Source organism: Marmota monax, unplaced genomic scaffold (assembly GCF_021218885.2).
Source record: "Marmota monax isolate L192 unplaced genomic scaffold, Marmota_monax_Labrador192_F-V1.1 WCK01_AAM20220418_F8-fsc00028, whole genome shotgun sequence".
In the NCBI taxonomy this organism is placed as follows: domain Eukaryota; kingdom Metazoa; phylum Chordata; class Mammalia; order Rodentia; family Sciuridae; genus Marmota; species Marmota monax.
Window position 1 is genome coordinate 520,992 of NW_026694779.1, and position 19,530 is coordinate 540,521.

The 19,530-nt window shown below is 60.3% G+C and overlaps 1 protein-coding gene across 3 annotated transcripts in view; it reads left to right on the forward strand.

Annotated features, from left to right (window-relative positions):
• Window positions 1-711: 711 nt before the first annotated feature.
• The window catches only part of Fgd5 (FYVE, RhoGEF and PH domain containing 5), a 67,297-nt gene continuing 48,478 nt past the window's right edge, over window positions 712-19,530 (forward strand). For all 3 annotated transcript variants that reach the window (XM_046425467.1, XM_046425468.1, XM_046425469.1), the window contains exons 1-2: window positions 712-835; window positions 8,028-10,632. In XM_046425467.1, the coding sequence (XP_046281423.1) occupies window positions 823-835; window positions 8,028-10,632 (2,618 nt within the window). In that variant the 5' untranslated portion in view covers window positions 712-822. The remainder of the gene's footprint in view (window positions 836-8,027; window positions 10,633-19,530) is intronic.

Sequence of the window (19,530 nt, forward strand, 5' to 3'; positions counted from 1 at the left end):
GGGTGCTCATCCCGCTGTGAGCTGACCCTCGCGGCTGGCTTGGTCCTGGGTCTCTGGGCCACCTGTTCCCATCCACGTTCCCCGAGGCCACAACCTGGGGCCACAACCTGCTCCGGACAGGGTGCATGGCCAAAGATGAACCAAAAGAGGACCCCACGGTCCCCCAGACACCCAACTTGTCCCCAAGACCCCACTACCATGGCCCTTGTGAATGCACGCGGGACTCCTGGACCCTCTGGGTCCCTGACAAGGGACCGGGAAAGGGAAAAAAAGGAACCCTCCCTCTCCGCGCCCGGAGGCGACGTCCAGCAGGGGCGGGGGCGCGGCCGGCGCAGCGCGCACAGGGACAGCGCGGAGCCCGGGCGCGGAGCGGACGCCACGCCGCCCCCTGCACCCCCCCCTACAGGGCGCGCTCGCCCCCTCCCTGGCCGCGCCCCCTCCCCACGCCCCGCCCTCCGACTCCGCCGAGCCCCGCCCCCAGGCTCGCGTTCCGCACGGAACCCGGAGCCCCGCGCCTCCGCCGCGCGCCCCCTCCCCGGCCCCGCCCCCGGCCACGCCCAGCCCTCGCCCCCGCCCTGCGCCCCCTCCTCGGCCCCGCCCCGCGCCCAGGCCCCGCCCCGGCCCCGCCCCGCCCCGGCCCCGCCCCGCGCCCCCTGGCCCTGCCGAGTCCAGCGCGCGCCGGGGGCGGGGCGGGCGCAGCGGGCGCGGGCCCCGCGGGCGGCCGTGGAGTGAGGCGGTCGGCGGCCGAGTCGCGCTCGCACCGACGGACGGACGGACGGACGGACGGGCGGACGCCGGGCCTGGGGCTCCGCGCGCTGGAAGATGAACCGCGCAGGTAGGAGGCGCCCTGGGACGCGCGGGGTCCCTCCGGGTCCCTCACGTTGGAGCCCGCGGGGGTCGGGGGCGAGCCGCGGGGGGACCCGACCTCCCCTGAGGCGCGGCCTCCCGAGGTCTGGGCGGGGAGTCGGGGTCCCCTGTCCGGGACGGACGCGCGCTCAGCTCCGAGGGGCAGCGCCCTGGTCGCGGTCGCCAGGAGCTCCCACCGCGGTCCTCCCGGGCCACGGGGAAGGACGCCCCTTTCCCCCAAGTGACGGCGTCGCGTCCCCACATCCCGTCACCCCCATTTCCAGGGTCCCCCAGACGTCCTCGGACGCCTTTCCAGGGGCTGCGCCTGGGCCACGGGACTCGGGCCACCGGAGCTGTCCCCAACCCCGGGGCGCTGCGCCGTCCCCCCCTGTGCCCGCGGCGCGCGCCGCTCCCTCCCGGACTCCAGGGTCTCAAAGCCCCCGATCCCCGTCCTCAGCGCAGCCCCCTCGGGGAGCGCCCTGGCCCCGCGTCCTCCTAGGGACCCAGGGGAGGGACACCGCTCACCCTGGTGCCCCTGCCCATCCGAGCTCCCGCGGACCCCGAACGGGTTAGAGGAGACATCGCAGCGAGCCTCCGAGGAGGAGGCCGAGGGGCGCCTCGGGAAAGGGAGGCTCGGCTTGGGTGGTGCCTGTCCCCGTCCTTGTCCCCCGCGCTCCCCGCCGCCGCAGCGCGCCCCTGCGCCGAGGGCAGAAAGTTCTCTCCAAGAGGAGAGTTGGCCGCGCCGTCCCCCCCCCGCCTCTGGGTCCTCCTGCCCGGGACCTCGCTGCCCAGTTTCCCTTTTCTCCTCGAATCGAGCTCCCGACCAACACCCTCTCCAAAGCCACACTCCAAAACACACATCCCTAAAGAAACAGGAAGCCACCATTTTGGCTGGGTTGGAACCATATCCTGCTGCCCTGTGTGTGTGAGTGTGTGTGAGTGTGTGTGTGTGTGTGTGTGGTTTTTCTTTTCCTTTCCCCTTTTCTTTTCAAAATTGTTTTAATGGAAAAAAAAAAAAAATGTCATTGTCTTAGGAGCGAGGTGCCCACAGGAGCCAGGGGACCAGATGGATCTACAAAGGATGGAGCGCTTGGTGCTGGGCATGTGGACACCTGGGGGGGGGGGCGCAGGAGCAGGGGTGCCACTAGGTGGGAGTGGAGGAGGCTGGAATAGGGTCCCAGGGTCCCAGGACCCCCGCCAGCTACTGCTTGGAGGGACTTTGCCTCTTGCCTGGGCTGGTAGAGCCTGGACAGAGGCTGGCTAGCTTTTTCCCCTAGGCTTCTAATAAAAGTCACTTTATAACAATGGTGAGAGCCTTTCCAGCTTTCCCACGTTTTCCTGAGTGGGGCGTAGGCAAGCCTTGCCCTTCTCCCAGAACAGGGAGGATGGAGTGAGGCCGCATCAAGTTGGAGGCAGGTTTGGTCCTAGAGGTCTGAGCGGTTGGCAGTCTTTGATTCCGCCGTCCTGTAATTTGTCTAAAAGCATAAACCAGGTTCCTTCTCCAGTGTGATTACAGCCTATCATGGGTACCATGCTCAGAATTTCCTGATGGTGTTGTTCTTGGTTTACAGAATCCCAGGAAATGAATCTCAGAGCCACCATAAACCTAGTTTAGTGAGACCTTGAGCAGGTTACTGAGCCTCTCTGAACCTCAGTCTCTTCTTTCTTTTTTCTTTTTTGGACCAGGGATTGAACCCAGGGGCACGTAACCACTGAGCCCCATCCTCAGCCCTTTTTATGTTTCACTTTGAGACTGGGTGTAGCTAAGTTGCTTAGGGCCTCACTCTATTGCTGAGGCTGGCCTTAAACTTGTGATCCTCCTGCCTCAGCCTCCCGAGTTGCTGGGATTATCGGCATGCGCCATGGCGCCTAGCACCTCAGTGTCTTTACCTGAAAAATGGAGATATAAGGTCTTTGTCATTGAGTTCTTGTGATCACAAAGCATATGAGGTGCCTAGACCAGTGTCCATTCTCAGCAGCCCATAAATACTAGCTAATAGGTATCAGCTACTTACTTTGTATCAGGTGGTGCTATTAAGTGTTCTATTTGTATCAATTTATTTGACATTCGCTGTCACCTGATTGGGGGAGTACTATTGCTACCCCCTCATTTTATAGATGCAAAAACAGGTGCCTGGAATTTTGGGGTCACCCTCTTATCGAGGGCATGAGACAGGGTTGAACCACCGCCTGCTCATCTTGAGAGGCTGCTTTTTAATCCGGTCCCTAGCACACAGTAGGTACGCAGGACATGCCTGCCGGGGTGTCTCTGCTAAGCATTTCAAATACCTGTTCCTTCTCTGGGACTTCTCCCCAGTCCTGAGAAAGAGGGGGGTGTTGCTTCCATTTTCACCAAGAAGGAAATTGAGGCACCCAGGGGCACAGGGACCAGGATCACAGAGCCGATGGGTGACAGAGCAGGCATCAGCGCCACATTGTGAGCCCCAGGCCCCTGGTTCTCCATGGTGTCCCAGTCTGTCATCTGGGGAAGTGTCCTGTCGTGGGTCACTGGACTCGCTTAGCAGCAGCCTAATTAGAAATCGTCAGGCTTGGCTTGGACACTCCGGCAGGTCCCCAGGAATCAATTAATTAAGACACCGTGGGAAGGTGAAATTGGAGATAATTAATGACTCTTGCCGCGCATGGTCCTGGGCATCCTGGGGGGGGGGGGCGGGGGGCTCGAGATCTGCAGCTCAAACAGCCTTGGGGACTGAGTGTGGGGATGTCCGAGGACGTCATGAGGAGAGCCACGCGTTTCCCAGGTGGAGGTGGCCAGCCCTTGGCTCTACAGAGGGGGGGATTGAAGCCCACAGAGGGACAAGGACTGGCCCAAGGTCTCTCGGCTCTGGTTTTAATGGCAGAGCTGCGAGGAGGGAGCAGGGCCCCCAGCCCCTGTCCGATGCTCCTCCCGGCCTCAGAGGAGCCCTGCAAAGCACCTAGGGTCACCAGGGACATCCACACGGGGTGCTGGGCGAGCAGGAGTCGAGGTCCACCCGAGGAGGGAACCCCGGCGCTGGCTCATCCTGTCACCCCAACCCTGAAGCTCAGCCCCCCGGGATTACCCTCTGCCTGGAGTGTCCTCTGCCCTGCCTCCTTTCCCTTTGTGAAAATCCACCCCCTCCACCCATCTGGGAGCAGTCCCCTGTCACCTTCCCCTTGAGTCTGAGACCCAGGTAACCAGTGTGAGGTGGGGTCTCCATTTGGTTCCTTCCCCCTCTCCCCCACATACCAGGGATTGAACCCAAGGGTGCTTAACCCCTGAGCCATGTCCCCAGCCATTTTTTTTTTTTTAAGAGACAAGGTCTTACTAAGTTGCTCAGGGCCTCATTAAGTTACTGAGGCTGGCCTCCACCTCACGATCCTCCTGCCTCAGCCTCCTCTGGGATTAAAGATGGGCTCCACCTCGCCTGGCCATTTGGTTCCTTTCTGTAAGGTGGTGGGCAGGAGGGAGCTCAAAACCTGGGTTGGACTGGTCTCCTTTGCCGTTTCTTGGGCGTGACAAGTGCCTTCGGACTTCTCTCACCTTTTTTTTATATCTTGGTTCTAATGTCCTGTTCGCTTTATTTAAAAGCGCCACCCCATTTCTGCATGGAGCTCGTTATCATCTGGCATAATGAACTTTCCCTCCATCTTGCCCGTCTCCCGCCACCTCCCAAGAGAAGATCCCCGAGAGCGACATCTTTATTTCACTTACTAGTGATGTGTGCAAAGAATCTGGGTGAGGGCCTGGTCCACAGTAGGTGCTCAATAAGTATTTACTGGAGCTGGACTAAAGGAAATCGAGGAGGAGGAGCACACTAAAGCTAGTTATTGGTGAATACCCAGGACTCCTGAAACGTGGACCCAACCTTATTTAAATTTCTCCCCTGGCCGGGCACGGTGGCTCACACCTGTGTTCCCAGCGGCTCAGGAGGCCGAGGCAGGAGGATCGCAGGTTTCTGGCCAGCCTCAGGAATTCAGTGAGGCTGTAAGCAACCTAGTGAGACCTTGTCTTCAAAATTAATAAAAAAGGCTGGGGATGTGGCTGGGTGGTTAGGCAACCCTGGGTTCAGTCACTGATACCAAAAAACAAAATTCTCACGTCACTTGCCGTTCTCGGTCTCTCTGGCCTCGGTTTCCCTACATTTTCACCCTGCCCTGCCTCCCTACACGCTGAGACCTCTGAGTCTCCACTGTAAACAAAACACTCTTTGACCGAAAGCCACAGGCAGGGTGAGGGGACTACACCAGTCTTGCTGTGCAACCCCATGCCACTTACCTGCCCTCTCTGTGCCTCAGTTTCCTCATCTTTCAGCAAGGGGGCCAGACGAGGCCTTTCTGATTCTGGCTGCCCTTGATTTCGGGGAGACGCAGGAGAAGCACTGTGGGACCAAGTCCTAGAAGCGCAGGGCGGCCACAGAGCCGTATGGTTCCTTGGGGACGACATTTTCGTGCCGGATCACGCCTCAGACAACCACCGTAACCTTTCCCGAGGAGCCGGTGCCCACAGATCAATAGCTTGATTGGATGAAGGATGGGGTGGGGGTGGGGGCGCTGCAGCCAGGGTGACGGTCATTTTTCACAGCCCTGTCTGTCCCTCGGTCTCATGGCGCCTCTGTGAAATGCCACCTGTTAAGGATGAGGAATGAGTGTCCCCACCCCCAGTGGATAATTCCTCCCCAGCCCCTGACACCTGACGTTCAGAGCTGGGGGCTGATACTTTGTAGCATCTCAGCGCAGAGCAAGGCGCAGGCCAGGGGGGTGTGGGCAGGCCAGGGCTGGCCTCTCTCTGAACAGCCACAGCGAGTGTCCCTGGGATCCCCACTCTTGCCTGTCATTTGTTTCTGGTCCGGGGGACTGAACCCCGTGTCTCATGCATGCTGAGCAGATGCTCCACCATGGAGCTACAAACCCCCTTCTTATATTGAGACGGGGTTTTGCTCAATTGCTGAGGCTGGCCTCCAACTTGAGATCCTCCTGCCTCAGCCTCCCGAGTCGCTGGGATGACAAGCCTCAGCCTTTCTGCTCAGCCAAAGTTTCTTCTTAAGCTCCAAAAGAATTTTTTTTTTGCCCACTAATTTGGACAGCTATTTTCCTATGCTAGGACATCTTTGCTTCTGAAACACAGAGTTGGAAAATCACTTTTTATTCCTAGAAGATTTTAGGTTGTTGACTGGAGGGCTGTGGTCCCCTGAGCGATGACGTGGATGAGCGCAGGGCGGATTAGGGGTTCCATGCGGTGTTGGCTTCAACGTCCTTGGGAGCTGGGCCTCCTTCATGTGGCTGCCTGTCGGCTACCACATCTGAAAACTTGCAGGGTTCCTGCCGCAGCCACTAATAAGCACGCAGACAACCGCTCCTTGGAGTGTGACTCTGAAATCAAGTGCTGCAAGAAGCCCAGTGGGTGGCCTGGGAATTATATGTTTGCTGCTCTGGGAGATTTTATTTCAACTGGAGCCTCAGCTGCATTTGACATGATTCTGCCAGTTTGGGGAAGACGATATTGACTTTGGCTGCAGACACCCAGAAACGGAGGTGCCCGGGGATGATGTCACAGCCATGTCCAAACTCAGAGCCAGGCTGGTGCTGGGCACGTGGCCGGTCTGAGTGGAGCAGGGCCCCGAGTGCCAACCACATGTTCAAAGGCAAAGGCTCAGTATGAAAAAAGAAATGTCCAGCATCTCATTAATACACTTTGCATATTGACTGTAGGTACTGCTCAGCTGACCACGGGGCTGTGTCCTGAGAGCCGTCTTAAGTTGAAAACACCATTAAAAAAAAAAAAATTGCCAGGTGTGGTGACGCACGCCTGTCATCCCAGCAGCTCGGGAGGCTGAGGCAGGAGGATCGCAAGTTGGAGGCCAGCCTCCGCAACAGCGAGGTGCTGAGCAACTCAGGGAGACCCTGTCTCTAAATAAAACGCAAAATAGGGTTGGGGAGGGGGCTCAGGGGTCGAGTGCCCCTGAATTCAATCCCTGGCCCCCCCCTCAAAAAAAAAAAAAAGAAAAAAAAGAAAAGGAAATATTGTATAAATGGATGCATTTCCCCGGCTGCAGCCTACAGAGCATGGTGCTGAGCCGAAACTGCCTCACAGGTGCTCAGAGCCCTGGCCTTTGCCCAGGGTCAAGCACAGAATCCAAATACATAAAATAAAATTATATCCAAATTTGAATAAAATATATCATGAAGAGGGCTTCCACTCACTTCAATTTTTTTTTTTTTTTTTTGGTACCTACTGGGGATTGAACTCAGGGGCACTCAACCACTGAGCCCCATCCCCAGCCCTGTTTTATATTTTATTTAGAGTCAGGGTCTCCCTGAGTTGCTTAGGGCCTTGCTAAGTTGTTGAGGCTGGCCTCAACCTCATGATCCTCCTGTCTCAGCCTCCTGAGCCACTGGGATGACAGTCGTGAGCCACCAGGCACCCAACAGAAGAGACTTTTTGCAGCTTCTCCTGTTGGCACACGTGGGTCCTTCCTCCCCTGAAGTGCGCATGCCCCTGAGGCGCCCTGGCTGCCACCGCCTGGATGCGTGTGGATTTCAGATGTGACTGTCCACAAAACCATACGTCCCTGATATTATGGGGTGTGTACTGTGAGTCCTCCCTTCAAGATGAGACAGTGGCTGTTGGATTGCAGTATCCCACGGGTCCGTGGCTGTCCTCCAGGGGTCGCATCTCAGCTGTGCCAGGTTTTTCCCGTGACCCTGGAAGACCCCACTACGCCCAGCACCTGGTTTCTGTTGCGTCCGCCGTCGAGGGGACAGTGAGCTCCAGGGGGCCGCGGGACCAGCGCCCATAAAAGTCGCATTTTCTCATGGTTCATTGACGCAGAAGGCCCTTCTCGGTGGCTCGCTGTTGGGGGGACCCATGTGATGATCAGGACACCCTCTGTCCCCCGAGGCGCAGGAGGTCCCATTCAGTTGATTTCCAGGACAGAGGCCTGTGTCCTTGGTTCAGGGAGCGGCTCTGCAGTGGCAGGTGGCGGGATCCCTGCAGATGACAAGGGTGGGGGCGGGGCGGGTGCCACCAGGGAGACTCGATGGAGTTTCCCGCGAGGGGTGGGGGGGTCCATCTTCAGGGTCTCCTGGAACCTGGAGCCCTTCTGGGTTCCATTGAGCCAATTCTCGACGGCAGGAAAGATAATTCTAATTTTCTTTCTTTTTTCTTTTTTTTTTTTGTTTTTTCTGCTCCAATTCTTCAGACTCGCCCAAGCCACCGGTCGCCCCCAAGCCCAGGACCAGTAGCCCTCGCGTCCCCGGGGTGGCGCCCCCGCTGGCCGCCTCGCCCCACCTGCGCCTGCGCAGTCCGCACCGCGCGCCCCGGGGTCCCAAGCCCCCGATCGCCCCCAAGCCCAGGCTGGCCGACCCCGGCGACTGCAGGCCCGGCGTGTGCATCGGCGACAGCGTCACCAAATGCCGCAACGGGCAGCTGCTCTGCGTGGACCCGGGGCTGGACCAAGGGCGCGAGTCCGAGACGGACGAGGATGACATCGAGGTCCCCAGGGCGGTGGCGAGGGACATGGAGAATGTGGCCCCCGAGGAGCCTCCCGGTGACCCTGGGGAGGAGGAGCAGGAGGACGGAGGCCAGGACACAGGCGCTGGTGAGGACCCGGCCGAAGGGACACCCAGCGGAGAGGGCGAGGGACACACAGGGGACACCCCTGAAAACGGGGAGGAGGCCTGTGAGGACGCGCCGGGGACCGAGGAGCAGGGCTCCACCAGCGAGGAGGAGGAGAAGCGGGTGAAGGCGCACAACGCCTACAACCTGGGGGCCCGGGGGCCCTGGGACACGGGCGACATCTCCGAGGACGAGATCATTCTCACGCACGTGGACGCAGAGGCCCCCGAGGTCCCCTGCGAGGATCCCGAGGCCCCCGGGGAGGAGGAGGCGCAGGAGGACGGTGAGGAGGACCCCATCGGAGCTGAACCTGGGGGACTCCACGAGGCCGGGGACCCCGACGGGGCGGCCCAGGACACGGGGCAGGACGCTGCAGATGACAGCGAGGAAACTCGGGAGGGTGAGGAGCTGGGCACGGCCATCCAGGGGACTGAGACTGCCACCGACAGCCTGGAGACCCCTGAGGGACACGAGGAGCAGGAGGAGGACGGCGAAGTGGAGGAGGAGGGCGAGGGCGGCGCAGACGGCAGGGACCAGGGGGACCCGGGGGACCAGGAGGAAGCACCCGACCAGGGAGGAAGGGCGGCGGAGGAAGGGCCCCTGGAAGGGGAGGACCCCGTGCAGGAAGAGCCCATGGAGCCCCCCAGGCAGGATGAGGCGACCGAGGACAGCTGCCAGATCGTCCCTTTCGAGAGCGACAGCCTGGACGACTTTGTGACATCGCTCACAGGAAGCCCCTACGCCTTCCTGCCCACCGAGAGCACCTCCTTCTGCAGTGACAGCTATTCCCAGGTCCCTGAACCGGGGCAGGAACCCGGAACCGAGGGGCAGTGCGCGGAGGACGCCCCCCAGCGGCCGGGGGACGCTGGGGAGGGACCCTCGATCCCCGACGTGGTGGTCGTGCCAGAGGACGAGGACGCCCCCGACGACTCGCTCAGCAACCCCTACGTGGTGGCCGTGGGCCTGCCCAGCCCGGGCGACCCTGGAGGAGGAGGACCGTCGGAGACACCGGCCACCCCCGACGGGACGAGCGGCCCCGACGGCACCGAAGAGATGAGCTCTGCAGCCGAGGGCAGCCTGGTCCCCTCGGACAGGAAGGGCCTGGCCACCCGGGCGCGTCCCCACTCTGGGAAGGTGGCTGGATATGTCCCAGAGACGGTCCTAGAAGAATTGGGGCCAGAGGCCGGTCCCTCGGGCTCGGGCACCGCAGGGGCCGCGGAGGAAGCGCACACGCCCCTGGACGGGAGGCCCCCCGAGGGCAGCCGGGCCCTGCCCGCCAAGCCCAGGGCCTTCACGCTGTACCCGCGCTCCTTCTCGGTGGAGGGCCGAGAGGTCCCCGTGGGCCTGTTCCGCGAGCCCGACGGCCCGGGGCTGGACGACCTCAGGATCCAGAGGAAGGACGACACCGTGTCCCTGCCCTGCGTCATCGGCTCCTCGGGGAGCTTCTCGCAGAGGAGCCACCTGCCGTCGAGTGGCACGTCGACGCCGTCCTCCGTGGTGGACATCCCGCCCCCCTTCGACCTGGCCTGCATCACCAAGAGGCCCATCACCAAGAGCTCGCCCTCGCTGCTGCTGGACAGCGAGGCCCCCGACAAGGCCACCAAGAAGAAGAAGTCGTCCTTCAAGCGCTTCCTGGCTCTGACCTTCAAAAAGAAGTCCGAGGGCAAAGGGCACGGGGACCTCAGCGTGTCCTCGTCCAGGTCCTCCTCCGAGTCCAGCTACCACGGCCCCCCCAGGCTCCTGGAGCTGGACCGCAGAAGCTTCGGGAACTCGCCGCAGCTCAAGTCCCGGGCGGGGAAGCTGCGCGCCTCCGAGTGCCCCTCGTCCCTCATCTTCTACCGGGACGGCAAGAGGAAGGGCATCCCCCCGAGCAGGACCGTGTCCAGGGTGGAGTCCTTCGAGGACCGCTCGCGGCCGCCCTTCCTGCCCTTGCCGCTGACCAAGCCTCGCTCCATTTCCTTCCCCAACGCCGACACATCGGACTACGAGAACATTCCAGCCGGGAACGCGGACTACGAGAACATCCAGATCCCGCCCCGCAGGCCCGCCCGGGCCGGCACCTTCACCAAGCTGTTCGAGGAGCAGAGGAGGGCCCTGTCCACCGCCAACGAGAACGACGGCTACGTGGACATGAGCAGCTTCAACGCCTTCGAGAACAGGCAGCAGAGCGCCGAGCAGGAGGCAGAGAGGTACCGAGGCTTAGGCTTCTTTTCTTGTGTGGGAAATGGAACCATCTGACGGGCAGCCGGGGGACAGAGGGCCAGCGGGGACTTGCTTTGTGGCCTCTTTCTAGCTGTGTGACGTGCAATGAGTGTCTTGACCTCTCTGAGCCTCCTCAGTTACTTTAGCTGTGAAATGGGAGCCACGTGGTCTCCCCTGGGAGGGTTTGAGATGCGAGTCTTTTCTCTGTCAGGGTTTTTTGTTTGTTTGTTTTTTTTTTAAAGAGAGAGAGAGAGAGAGAAATTTAATATTTATTTTTTAGTTTTCGGTGGACACAACATCTTTGTTTCTATGTGGTGCTGAGGATCGAACCCGGGCCGCACGCATGCCAGGCGAGCGCGCTACCGCTTAAGCCACATCCCCAGCCCAATGTCAGGGTTTTTTTATATAAAATGCCAAATATGGTAAAGATGTGATTATTTGGGCATTTCTCAAATCCTGGGTAGAGGGCTTTCTTAGTGCTCTCTGGGAAAGTGACTCAGACAGAAGGTTCAGGAATCTCGCCAGCTATCTGTCACCACCAGGAAAGTACCCTGCACTGAGATGGAGACCTTTTTATGGTGCAGACACCCCCTGCCATTCAACGGGGCACCGGAGAACACAATCTGACTTGTTTAAAGAGCTGGTCGTGCCCTGAGCTACATTTCTGAATGGAAGTCTCTAGTGTTTGGAACCCTGTTGAACAAGACTGGGGTTTCCTGACCCCACCTCCCCCAGACTGACTCAATGCCTTCTATTGATCATCCCCGGCTAGGGTCACCAAATCCGGCTGCCCCTGGTGCGCGGGGTGCACCTCCAGTTCACCCTCTGTCACTTACGCTCTTTGAGGGTCACCCAGTCTGAATCAACGAAGAGCCCCCAGGGTCGTGATTTGAGAAGGATTCTCTGCTCCCTCCCCCTGCCCTGCGGGAACAGAAAGGGATCCTTATTAGGACTCAAGGTTTTTTTTTGGAATTTGCAGTGAATTTTGCAAAGGGTGGCCAGGTCTGGTTGTGCAGGTTGTGTACTGCACAACCCCAGGGGCAACTCCTTTAGCTTTGAGCCTATATGGAGTGCCCCTTGGGGTTGCTTGTCATATGCAAAGGCCCTATTGCCTTGTCCTGTAGTCCCTTCCCCCCCAAAAAAAAAAATTAAACAAAGCCCCTTCATAATAAGGGAATAAAATATCCCAGAAAAATGGCAAATCCCCAAACTTTGACTGACTGGTACTGGTCGGTGGCTTTGCTGGCATCTGCTCACAGGTGACACTGCAGCCTCGGGCCTCAGTGGAGTGTCCCAAACTGTCAGATCCTGACTTTCAAAAGCAGGGTTGCATCACTCCATGCTGGAGGCTAGAGTGACAGGGGTAAATCTCCTGTGCAGAAGCCACATCCTCCTGGGCCTCCATCATCAGTGAATCTCCTTCCGCCTCCGGCCTCAGGCACACGGAAGGGAGTTCCCAGACACCTGGCTTCAGTGTGAGCGACAGGCAGAAGCCAAAACAGGTAGCAAGAGGGCGGGGCCTCGGGTCTTTGCTAAACTAGGGAGGCCTTGAGGTCATTCTGGTGCTACCCAGAGGCCTTCTCCTCTTGGCACCCCCTGAAGGGTTCAGAAAGATGGAGAAGGGAGTAAGTCTCGTGCTGTGATCCGTGGTCACTGAAACCCGAGTCCTTTTCCCATTCAATGTGTGGGGCACAGAGGAGCCGGGTGCAGTAGCACAGGTCTGTGATCCCAGCAGCTCTGGAGGCTGAGGCAGGAGGATCACAAGTTGGAGGCCAGCCTCAGCAAAAGTGAGGCCTTAAGCAACTCAGGGAGACCCTGTGTCTAAATAAAACACAAAACAGGGCTGGGAACGGGGCTCAGGGACTGAGTGCCCCTGACTTCGATCCCCAATTCACAAAACAAAACCAAAATTGTCTTCACAGAGATCTAGTCCCGCAGCCCTGCCTTTCAGATGGGTCCTGTGTCCTCGGCCATCAGAACGTGGTCGTGGAGGGGGGAGCCCGAACTTTTGTCTGAAGAGCCCCCTGGACCCCGATAGCTGGCCACACAGTAGGCGCTTAATAAAGGAATGTGCCGTTGCAGGTTCGAGGTCCACCCGGACCCTCGGGCTCTCAGCCCCCGTGTGGGGTGGCCGGCCGAGGTGCTTGCTCAGAGTCATCAAGGGCCTATTTTTGGCCAAACACCACACAGACCAGCTTGTCCCACGTGTCCCCTTGATGTCCCCGTCCTGTCAGTTTTGTTTCTTGCCTGATGTGGCATCTAGGTGACTCCCCAGCCGAGGGCCCCCACCGTGGCCTACTGTGGACTCCTTCAGACTGACCGGGAGGTCACAGCGTCTCTCTGTGGGTGACCCAGACCCCGTGTCCCCGTGTCCCCGTGTGGCCATGCGGGCGTCCCCTCCTCCCTCGCTGCCCACAGATGTGGACGGTTCTTTCCTCGTTTTCTTTCTGTGTTTTGGGGGTGCTGGGGGAGCCCCGGGCCGTGCACACGTGGGCAAGTGCTGGTCCCCTGAGCCCAGCCCCAGCCCGAGGGCTGTCCCCGCGCACTGAGAGTGGCCTTGTGTGTTTGCTGTGTGTCACGGTGGCTCGGCACACGGGCTTCGGTGACAAGCCACCTGGGTTTCAGCTGCGTGGTCTGGGGCAGGTCACTGAGCCCTCTGTGCCTTGGTGGCTTCTGTGACAGAGAGCGGGGGTCACCAGCCTTGGTGTGGGGGGTAAAGGGACCGTGAGCGTTCTTAGGTGACAAGGTCCAGGTCACCTGCTGCTGGACGCAGGCTTTGGACTGGATCTGAGTAGCATCTAGGAGGGCGAAGCCGGTCCCTTGTGCCCTGCACGTGTCTGTCCGTCTGTCTGTGCATCCATCCATCCGTCTGTCCGTCCGTCCTTCCCACACCCCCGCTCGTGCCCACTCTGCCTGCTGTGGCTCGGGAGACCCCGTCACCCGGGGAAACGGGGTCACAAACTTGGGGGTGTCAGCCGCACACCAGTGGGGACTGGGATCTGTTGTCCCCAGGTCCCCGTGGGATGGCTTCAGGGCCACAGACGGCAACCAGGGCCCTGCTGCCTCGGGTGACCCGCCTCCTGCAGCAGGGTGGCCGGCCGAGGGCGCTGGGTCCGCGTCGTCTGGCAGTTTGGGAGCCGTCCCTGTGCCCGTGGCCACTGCGGTCACGTGGCGCGTGCCTGGCCGTATGGGGGAGGGACTGGCGGGACCCCACCTTCCAGCCGGGACAGCAGGCCTGGGAGGTGACAGGGACCCTCCTAACAGGGATTGGACCCCAGGCCGCCTGGCCCTCCATGCGGTGTCCACTGGCGCTGGCCCTGCGCCCCAGGGAGGGGACACTGTGCTCCTGCTGCCCCTCATCCAGTTGCTGCTGGGCATGTCCCTGGCAGGAGGCGGGTGGCACTGCTGTGCCCAGTGTTGACATTGGTCGCTGGCCCAGAGGCTCGAGGAACGCGGGAAGGACACGGTCCCTTCTGTCCCCATGGCTGGTGGCCTGGCTGGATCCGCTGCTGGGTAGGGGAGCGTCACGGAGCCAGCTGGGCGGTGGCCTTGCAGTGACCGCGGAGGTCCAGGAGGGAGCGGGCAGGTTTTCTTCTGGTCCCTGGGTGGTGGCAGGGACGTCCCTGGCTGCAGTAGGCACGTGGCCGGAGGGCGCAGAGGGGTGGCCTGTCAGAGGCTGCTCACAGAAGGAGGGGGACATCCCAGACGCGGACGCTCTGGAGGCTCTTGGTGACAAGGGCGAGGACAGAGAGGTGGCCTGGGTGCCCCTGGCTGGCCTCCGGGGGTCACCGAGAAGAGGTCTCTGGACAAGGGTCCGAGGGGGTCCCTGGAGAGAAGGGGGAGGTTGACGTGGGGCCAGCGGGGATCCTGGCACAAGTGACGGGGACGAATCCCAGTGTGCACCAGACACACGGCCCTACTTCGGGAAGGACCCCTGCGCCCCGTCCCCTGCCCTCCTGGTATTTTATTGAGGGTCAGGGTCTCCCTGAGTTGTTCAGGGCCTCACTGTTGCTGAGGCTGGCCTCCCACTCACGATCCTCCTGCCTTGGCCTCCAGAGCCGCAGGGATCACAGGCCTGTGGCCACGGCGCCCAGCACTTATTTCTCATTGACGCCCAAGAAAGAAGACCGTGGCTGGTGTCCGTGAAAGATGTCCCCAGAAATCCCAGGAATTCCGTCTTTTCAAGTCCAAGTCAAAGGAGTGACCTGCTCACAAACCGGGCAGGGGCGGGTAATGGGGTGTCCAGTCCAGACCAAGGCCTGGTCACAGACACTGGCAGCAGCCACCAAGCCCACGCTGTGGCCTCACAAAGGTGACTCACAGCCCGAGTGTCAGTGGCCGGCCAGTCCCGGGCGCAGAGGAGGCCCAGCCTCCAGCCTCCCACAGGCCAGTGCCCAGAGGCCGGCCAGAGTGCTGGCCAGGCAGTGGTGGCCGGGTGTCTTCCCGTGTGTCCCTGAGCCCGTGCCACCACCCTCCCCGCTGTCATCACCCTTTTGACAAATGCGCTCAGCACAGCTTTTATTAAGTCCCCTGGGAGGACCTGGGCCACCCCACAGATTGTCCCCCTCCAGGTCCTCGCGGCCCAGCGCCCGGGGCTGGGGCACTTGACGGATGGGGATGCTCCGTTTTTAATTTTCTGACTTAAGAGAGGAGCATCTGCCGCCGGGTCCCTTGGCCATCAGTTCTAATTAAATGCAATAAAACTCACAGGGAGGGACCCTAAGGAGAAACCCGCGTCAGGGACGCACTCAGGGCCACGTGACGCGCGGGACATGAGGACCTCCTCCCCGAACTGCGTTCTGTTTTTTAATTTGTCACAGCCCGAGCGCAGGTGCCACCCTGACCCAGGGCTCCTCACCGTGTGGCCCCCGCGGGGACCTTGGAGACGACCTTGCTCACGGAAGGCGGCCTCCTTACGAGGTCCTTGCTCGAGGGTCGGCGGAGGGTCTCTGTGGCCAGCTGAGCCCTGGAGGGGGGAGAGGCCTTTGTCCCAGCCCCAGTCCCCTCCATTTCCCCGTCTGTCCAATACGGACAAGTGTGTCACACGCGGATGAAGCAGAGGAATCTGTTATCAAAAAATAAATAAATAAAGATTCAGATGTCAGCAGAGTAGGATGCCTGGGAGGGGCCAGGGTCTGGAGAGTCCCCTGAGGTCCCCTGTGTGAAAGGCTGAGCCCCAGCTTGGTGCTCTGGGCAGGTGGTGGACGCCTGTCATCCCAGTGGCTCAGGAGGCTGAGGCAGGAGGATCGCACGTTGGAGGCCAGCCTCAGCAACTTAAGGAGGCCCTCAGCAACTCAGGGGGGCCCTGTCTCCAGAAAATAAAAAGGGCTGGGGGTGGGGCTCAGGGGTTAGGCACCCCTATGTTCAGTCCAAAAAGAAAAGATAAGGAGACTAAGGTCCTTAGAGGTTGAGGATCAACGAAGGACACAAGGTCACGGAGCTGGCCACAGCAGAGCCAGACTTTTAAAACCTCGTCCGTCCCCGGTACCCACGCTCTGCATCCTGTCCCCAGGTCCCTGCTCCCTTTAGGTACATCATCTCATGTGATTTGCTAAACGTCCCTGTGGGGGTAGTTACCCAGGGTTATTTTTTTAGCAGAAGAGGAAACTGAGGTTCAGAGTGGTGCCATGATCTGTACCGCAATAAGCCTTGGTGCGAGGACCAGAAGAGCCACCCTCCGTAGGTGCGGAGGGTACTTGGAAAGTTTCCCCGCCAGAGAGGGTCAGGGCTGGCTCAGAAGGCTGCGCTGCGACCCCAGCTCTGTTTCTCAGGAGCTGGGCGTCCTTGGGCAGATTACTGAACCTCTCTGTGCCCCCAGCCTCCTCGTGAGTTAGAGAGTCACCGGGAGACTGGAGAGGGTTGACACTTGCAGAGGGCTCCGCGGGAGCCTGGGACTGGACGTGTGATACTCTCTGGGTTCACTTTAGCTCTTCGTGCTTACCCTGTGGTCACAGCGGGTGACCAGGACTTTCATCAGGGACACCTGCGAGAGCCCGGGGTGTCTGAGGCCTGCAGTTGGAAACCCCCCCTCGTCTGCTGCGGCCCCGCGTCCTCCGTAATGAGACCTGTCTGTCTGTCTGTCTGTCGGGTATTTATAAGGCTCTGCTCACCCATAATTTAACCAGAGGTTTACAGACCCCCCACGGGGAGGGGGGAGGGGGGGGGAGACGTCCCCACCTGTCACTCAAAGCAGGTCTTTTGTTCTGTGGAGGGCCAGCCGCCAAGCCACCCGTTGAAGGGACAAATACCACTGGATCCTCAGTTCCTGGGTGAGGTCGCTTGCTGGTCTTCTTTTTTTTTCCTGTTATCTGTCTGGAAATGAATCTCACAGTGTAAGTGGGCAAAGGAAGGGCGTGGCCTGGTGACAGTTCAGCCCCGACCCATGTCACAGGTGAGCAGCGCCAGGCTCCGTGTATCATGGGGCCAAGGACGCAGGCGCACTCGGGACCCCAGGGCAGGGCCAGGAGCCATGCTGGACTTGCGCTGCCGTTTCTCCTGGCCTTAGGTCAGTGAGTATGTGCAGAGGGACCCGGTGGTCCCCAGGCTGGGCAGGAGGAGCCTTTCATGGATTTCAAAAACCCCAGAGAGGGGCTGGGCATGGGGGCGAGCAGCTGTGAGCCTGGAGGCTGAGGCAGGAGGATCACAAGGTGGAGGCCAGCCTCAGCATCTTAGTGAGGCCCTGAGCACCTCAGCGAGACCCTGTCTCTAAATAAAATACAAAAAAGGGCTGGGGACGGGGCTCAGGGGGCAAGCTCCCCCGGGTTCTGTACCCAATACCAAAAAATTCATTCATTCATTCACTTTTTAAAAAATAAAGAATTAAAAAGAAAAATGAGGACATTTTTCATGGCAGCTGCCCCTGGTGCAGGGCGTCTGGGAGCTGCCAAGGTTGCCCTCCGTTGTGAGCACCATCCAGAGACGGCAAGCGCGTGGTCCAGGGTCACACAGCAGCAGGCAGCACAGTCAGGCCCAGAACCCGGGCATCTGCTGGGAAGCCACCATCCCATGGCTTGTGGAGGTGGCAGGGGCCGAGCCCTGGGGCTGAGCTGGGGTGGGCTGTGGCGGGTCACGGGCCACACCTGGGGCGGTGACGTCTTGCTGCTGGGATTGTTCAGGGCCCACTCCGCCCCTCCCAGCTCCCTCCCTGGATGCTGCAGATGGTTTCCAGGGAGGTCCCTGGTCCAAGCCCAAGTTTCCTGGCTGGCCCCAGGCCAGAGGTCAAGGCTGGGTTCTGAGCTGCGAGTGAGTCAGTGGTGGAGGACAGAGACCCAGAGTTTAGGCAGCTGCTCGGCCTCCGGGGAGGAGCCTCCCTGCCTCCGTCTTCCAGGAACCCCAGGCTCTCACTCCAGGAGGCCATGCCGCCCCCCAGCCCAGCCGCACCCCAGGTGCCCACAGCCCTCTGTCTGCTCCTGGGCTTCTTCAGTCCCTGCTGCCTCCAGCCTGGACGGAGGGAGGCTCAGAGGGAGGGAGGCCCCGGCTTCCCGCTGGGAGGAGAAGCCCCAGGAGGAGGAGAAGCTGTAGCACTCGGTCCTGGACCCCAGCCCTGAGCAGCTGGCTGGCTCCTCCTGCTCCCACCCAGCACCCCGTGTGCAGAGGGGACCTGGGCCCAGCTGGTGCTCAGTACAAGTTTGTGGGATGCGCAGGTCTCTTCTGAGGCCCGAGGGCCCCAGGCTATCTCAGGGCACATCTGGCCCCGTGGGAGGTGGACCCAGGGATACTTGCCCCCTGAGCCCCTTCCCCAGCCCTTTTTGTATTTTATTTAGAGACAGGGTCTTGCTGACTTGCTCAGGGCCTCCCGACATTGCTGAGGCTGGCCTTCAATTTCAGATCCTCCTGCCTCAGCCTCCTGGGCCGCTGAGATTACAGGCATGGGCCATCCTGTCCAGCCCCTTTTTAAAATTTTATTTAGGGACACAGTCTCACCTTGTTACTCAGGGTGTCACTGAGTTGCTGAAGCTCGTGTTAAACTCATGATCCTCCTGCCTCAGCCTCCCAAACAGCTGGGCTCATAGGTGTGTGCCTCCACATCTGGCCAACTGTAGGAAATTTGTAGCACAAAGGATGTAGGCGAGACCTGAGGGTAGTGTTGGACTTGAAAAGGGTCCGTCAGCTCCCAGAAAGGAAAAGCCGGGGTCCCCAGCTCCTCCCCTTCCCTTTCCTCAACCCCAGGAAGTGGGAGACTCAGAGGCTTCACCCAGATCCGCCTCCTCGCTGGGCGGAAGCTGGTGGAATTCATCGCACTTCTCTGAGCCACAGGACCCGTGACTGTGGACCTCACAGACCTGGGAACTTCCAATGGGACTTTTTTTTTGTACCAGGGATTGAACTCAGGGGCCCTCGACCCCTGAGCCCCGTCCCCAGCCCTGTTTTGTGTTTCATTTAGAGACAGGGTCTCCCTGAGTTGCTTAGGGCCTTGTTAAGTTGCTGAGGCTGGCCTCCGACTTGCGATCCTCCTGCCTCAGCCTCCCCAGCGCTGGGGTTACAGGCGGGCACCACCGTGCTGAGCTCAAATGGGACTGTTAGGCCAACCGTGCCTGGTGGGCCTGAGACACTGCCAGTGGTACGTGTGTTTGTGACCTGGGCCTCCAGGGCCTTCTGGTGGTCCCAGAGGGCTTGCTGCCACGAGATCGTGCCCATGCCCCCCCCTACGCCCCAGTGACCACCTGGCTGAGTGGCACGTGTCCAGAGGCCCAGGGGAGTGTCCAGTCCAGGGTGCCACAACCCAGGGCCACGAATTCTGGCCACAGAGGAGGAAGCTCATTGGAATAGCCCAGCCAGTGCGTTTGCATTCAAAACTCATTTCAAAAATGTCTTCTAAAAGGTGACCCCAGCGCCCAGCCCGGCCTCCTGCGGAGCACGCATGCGCACTCCCTCTCCTTCCCTGC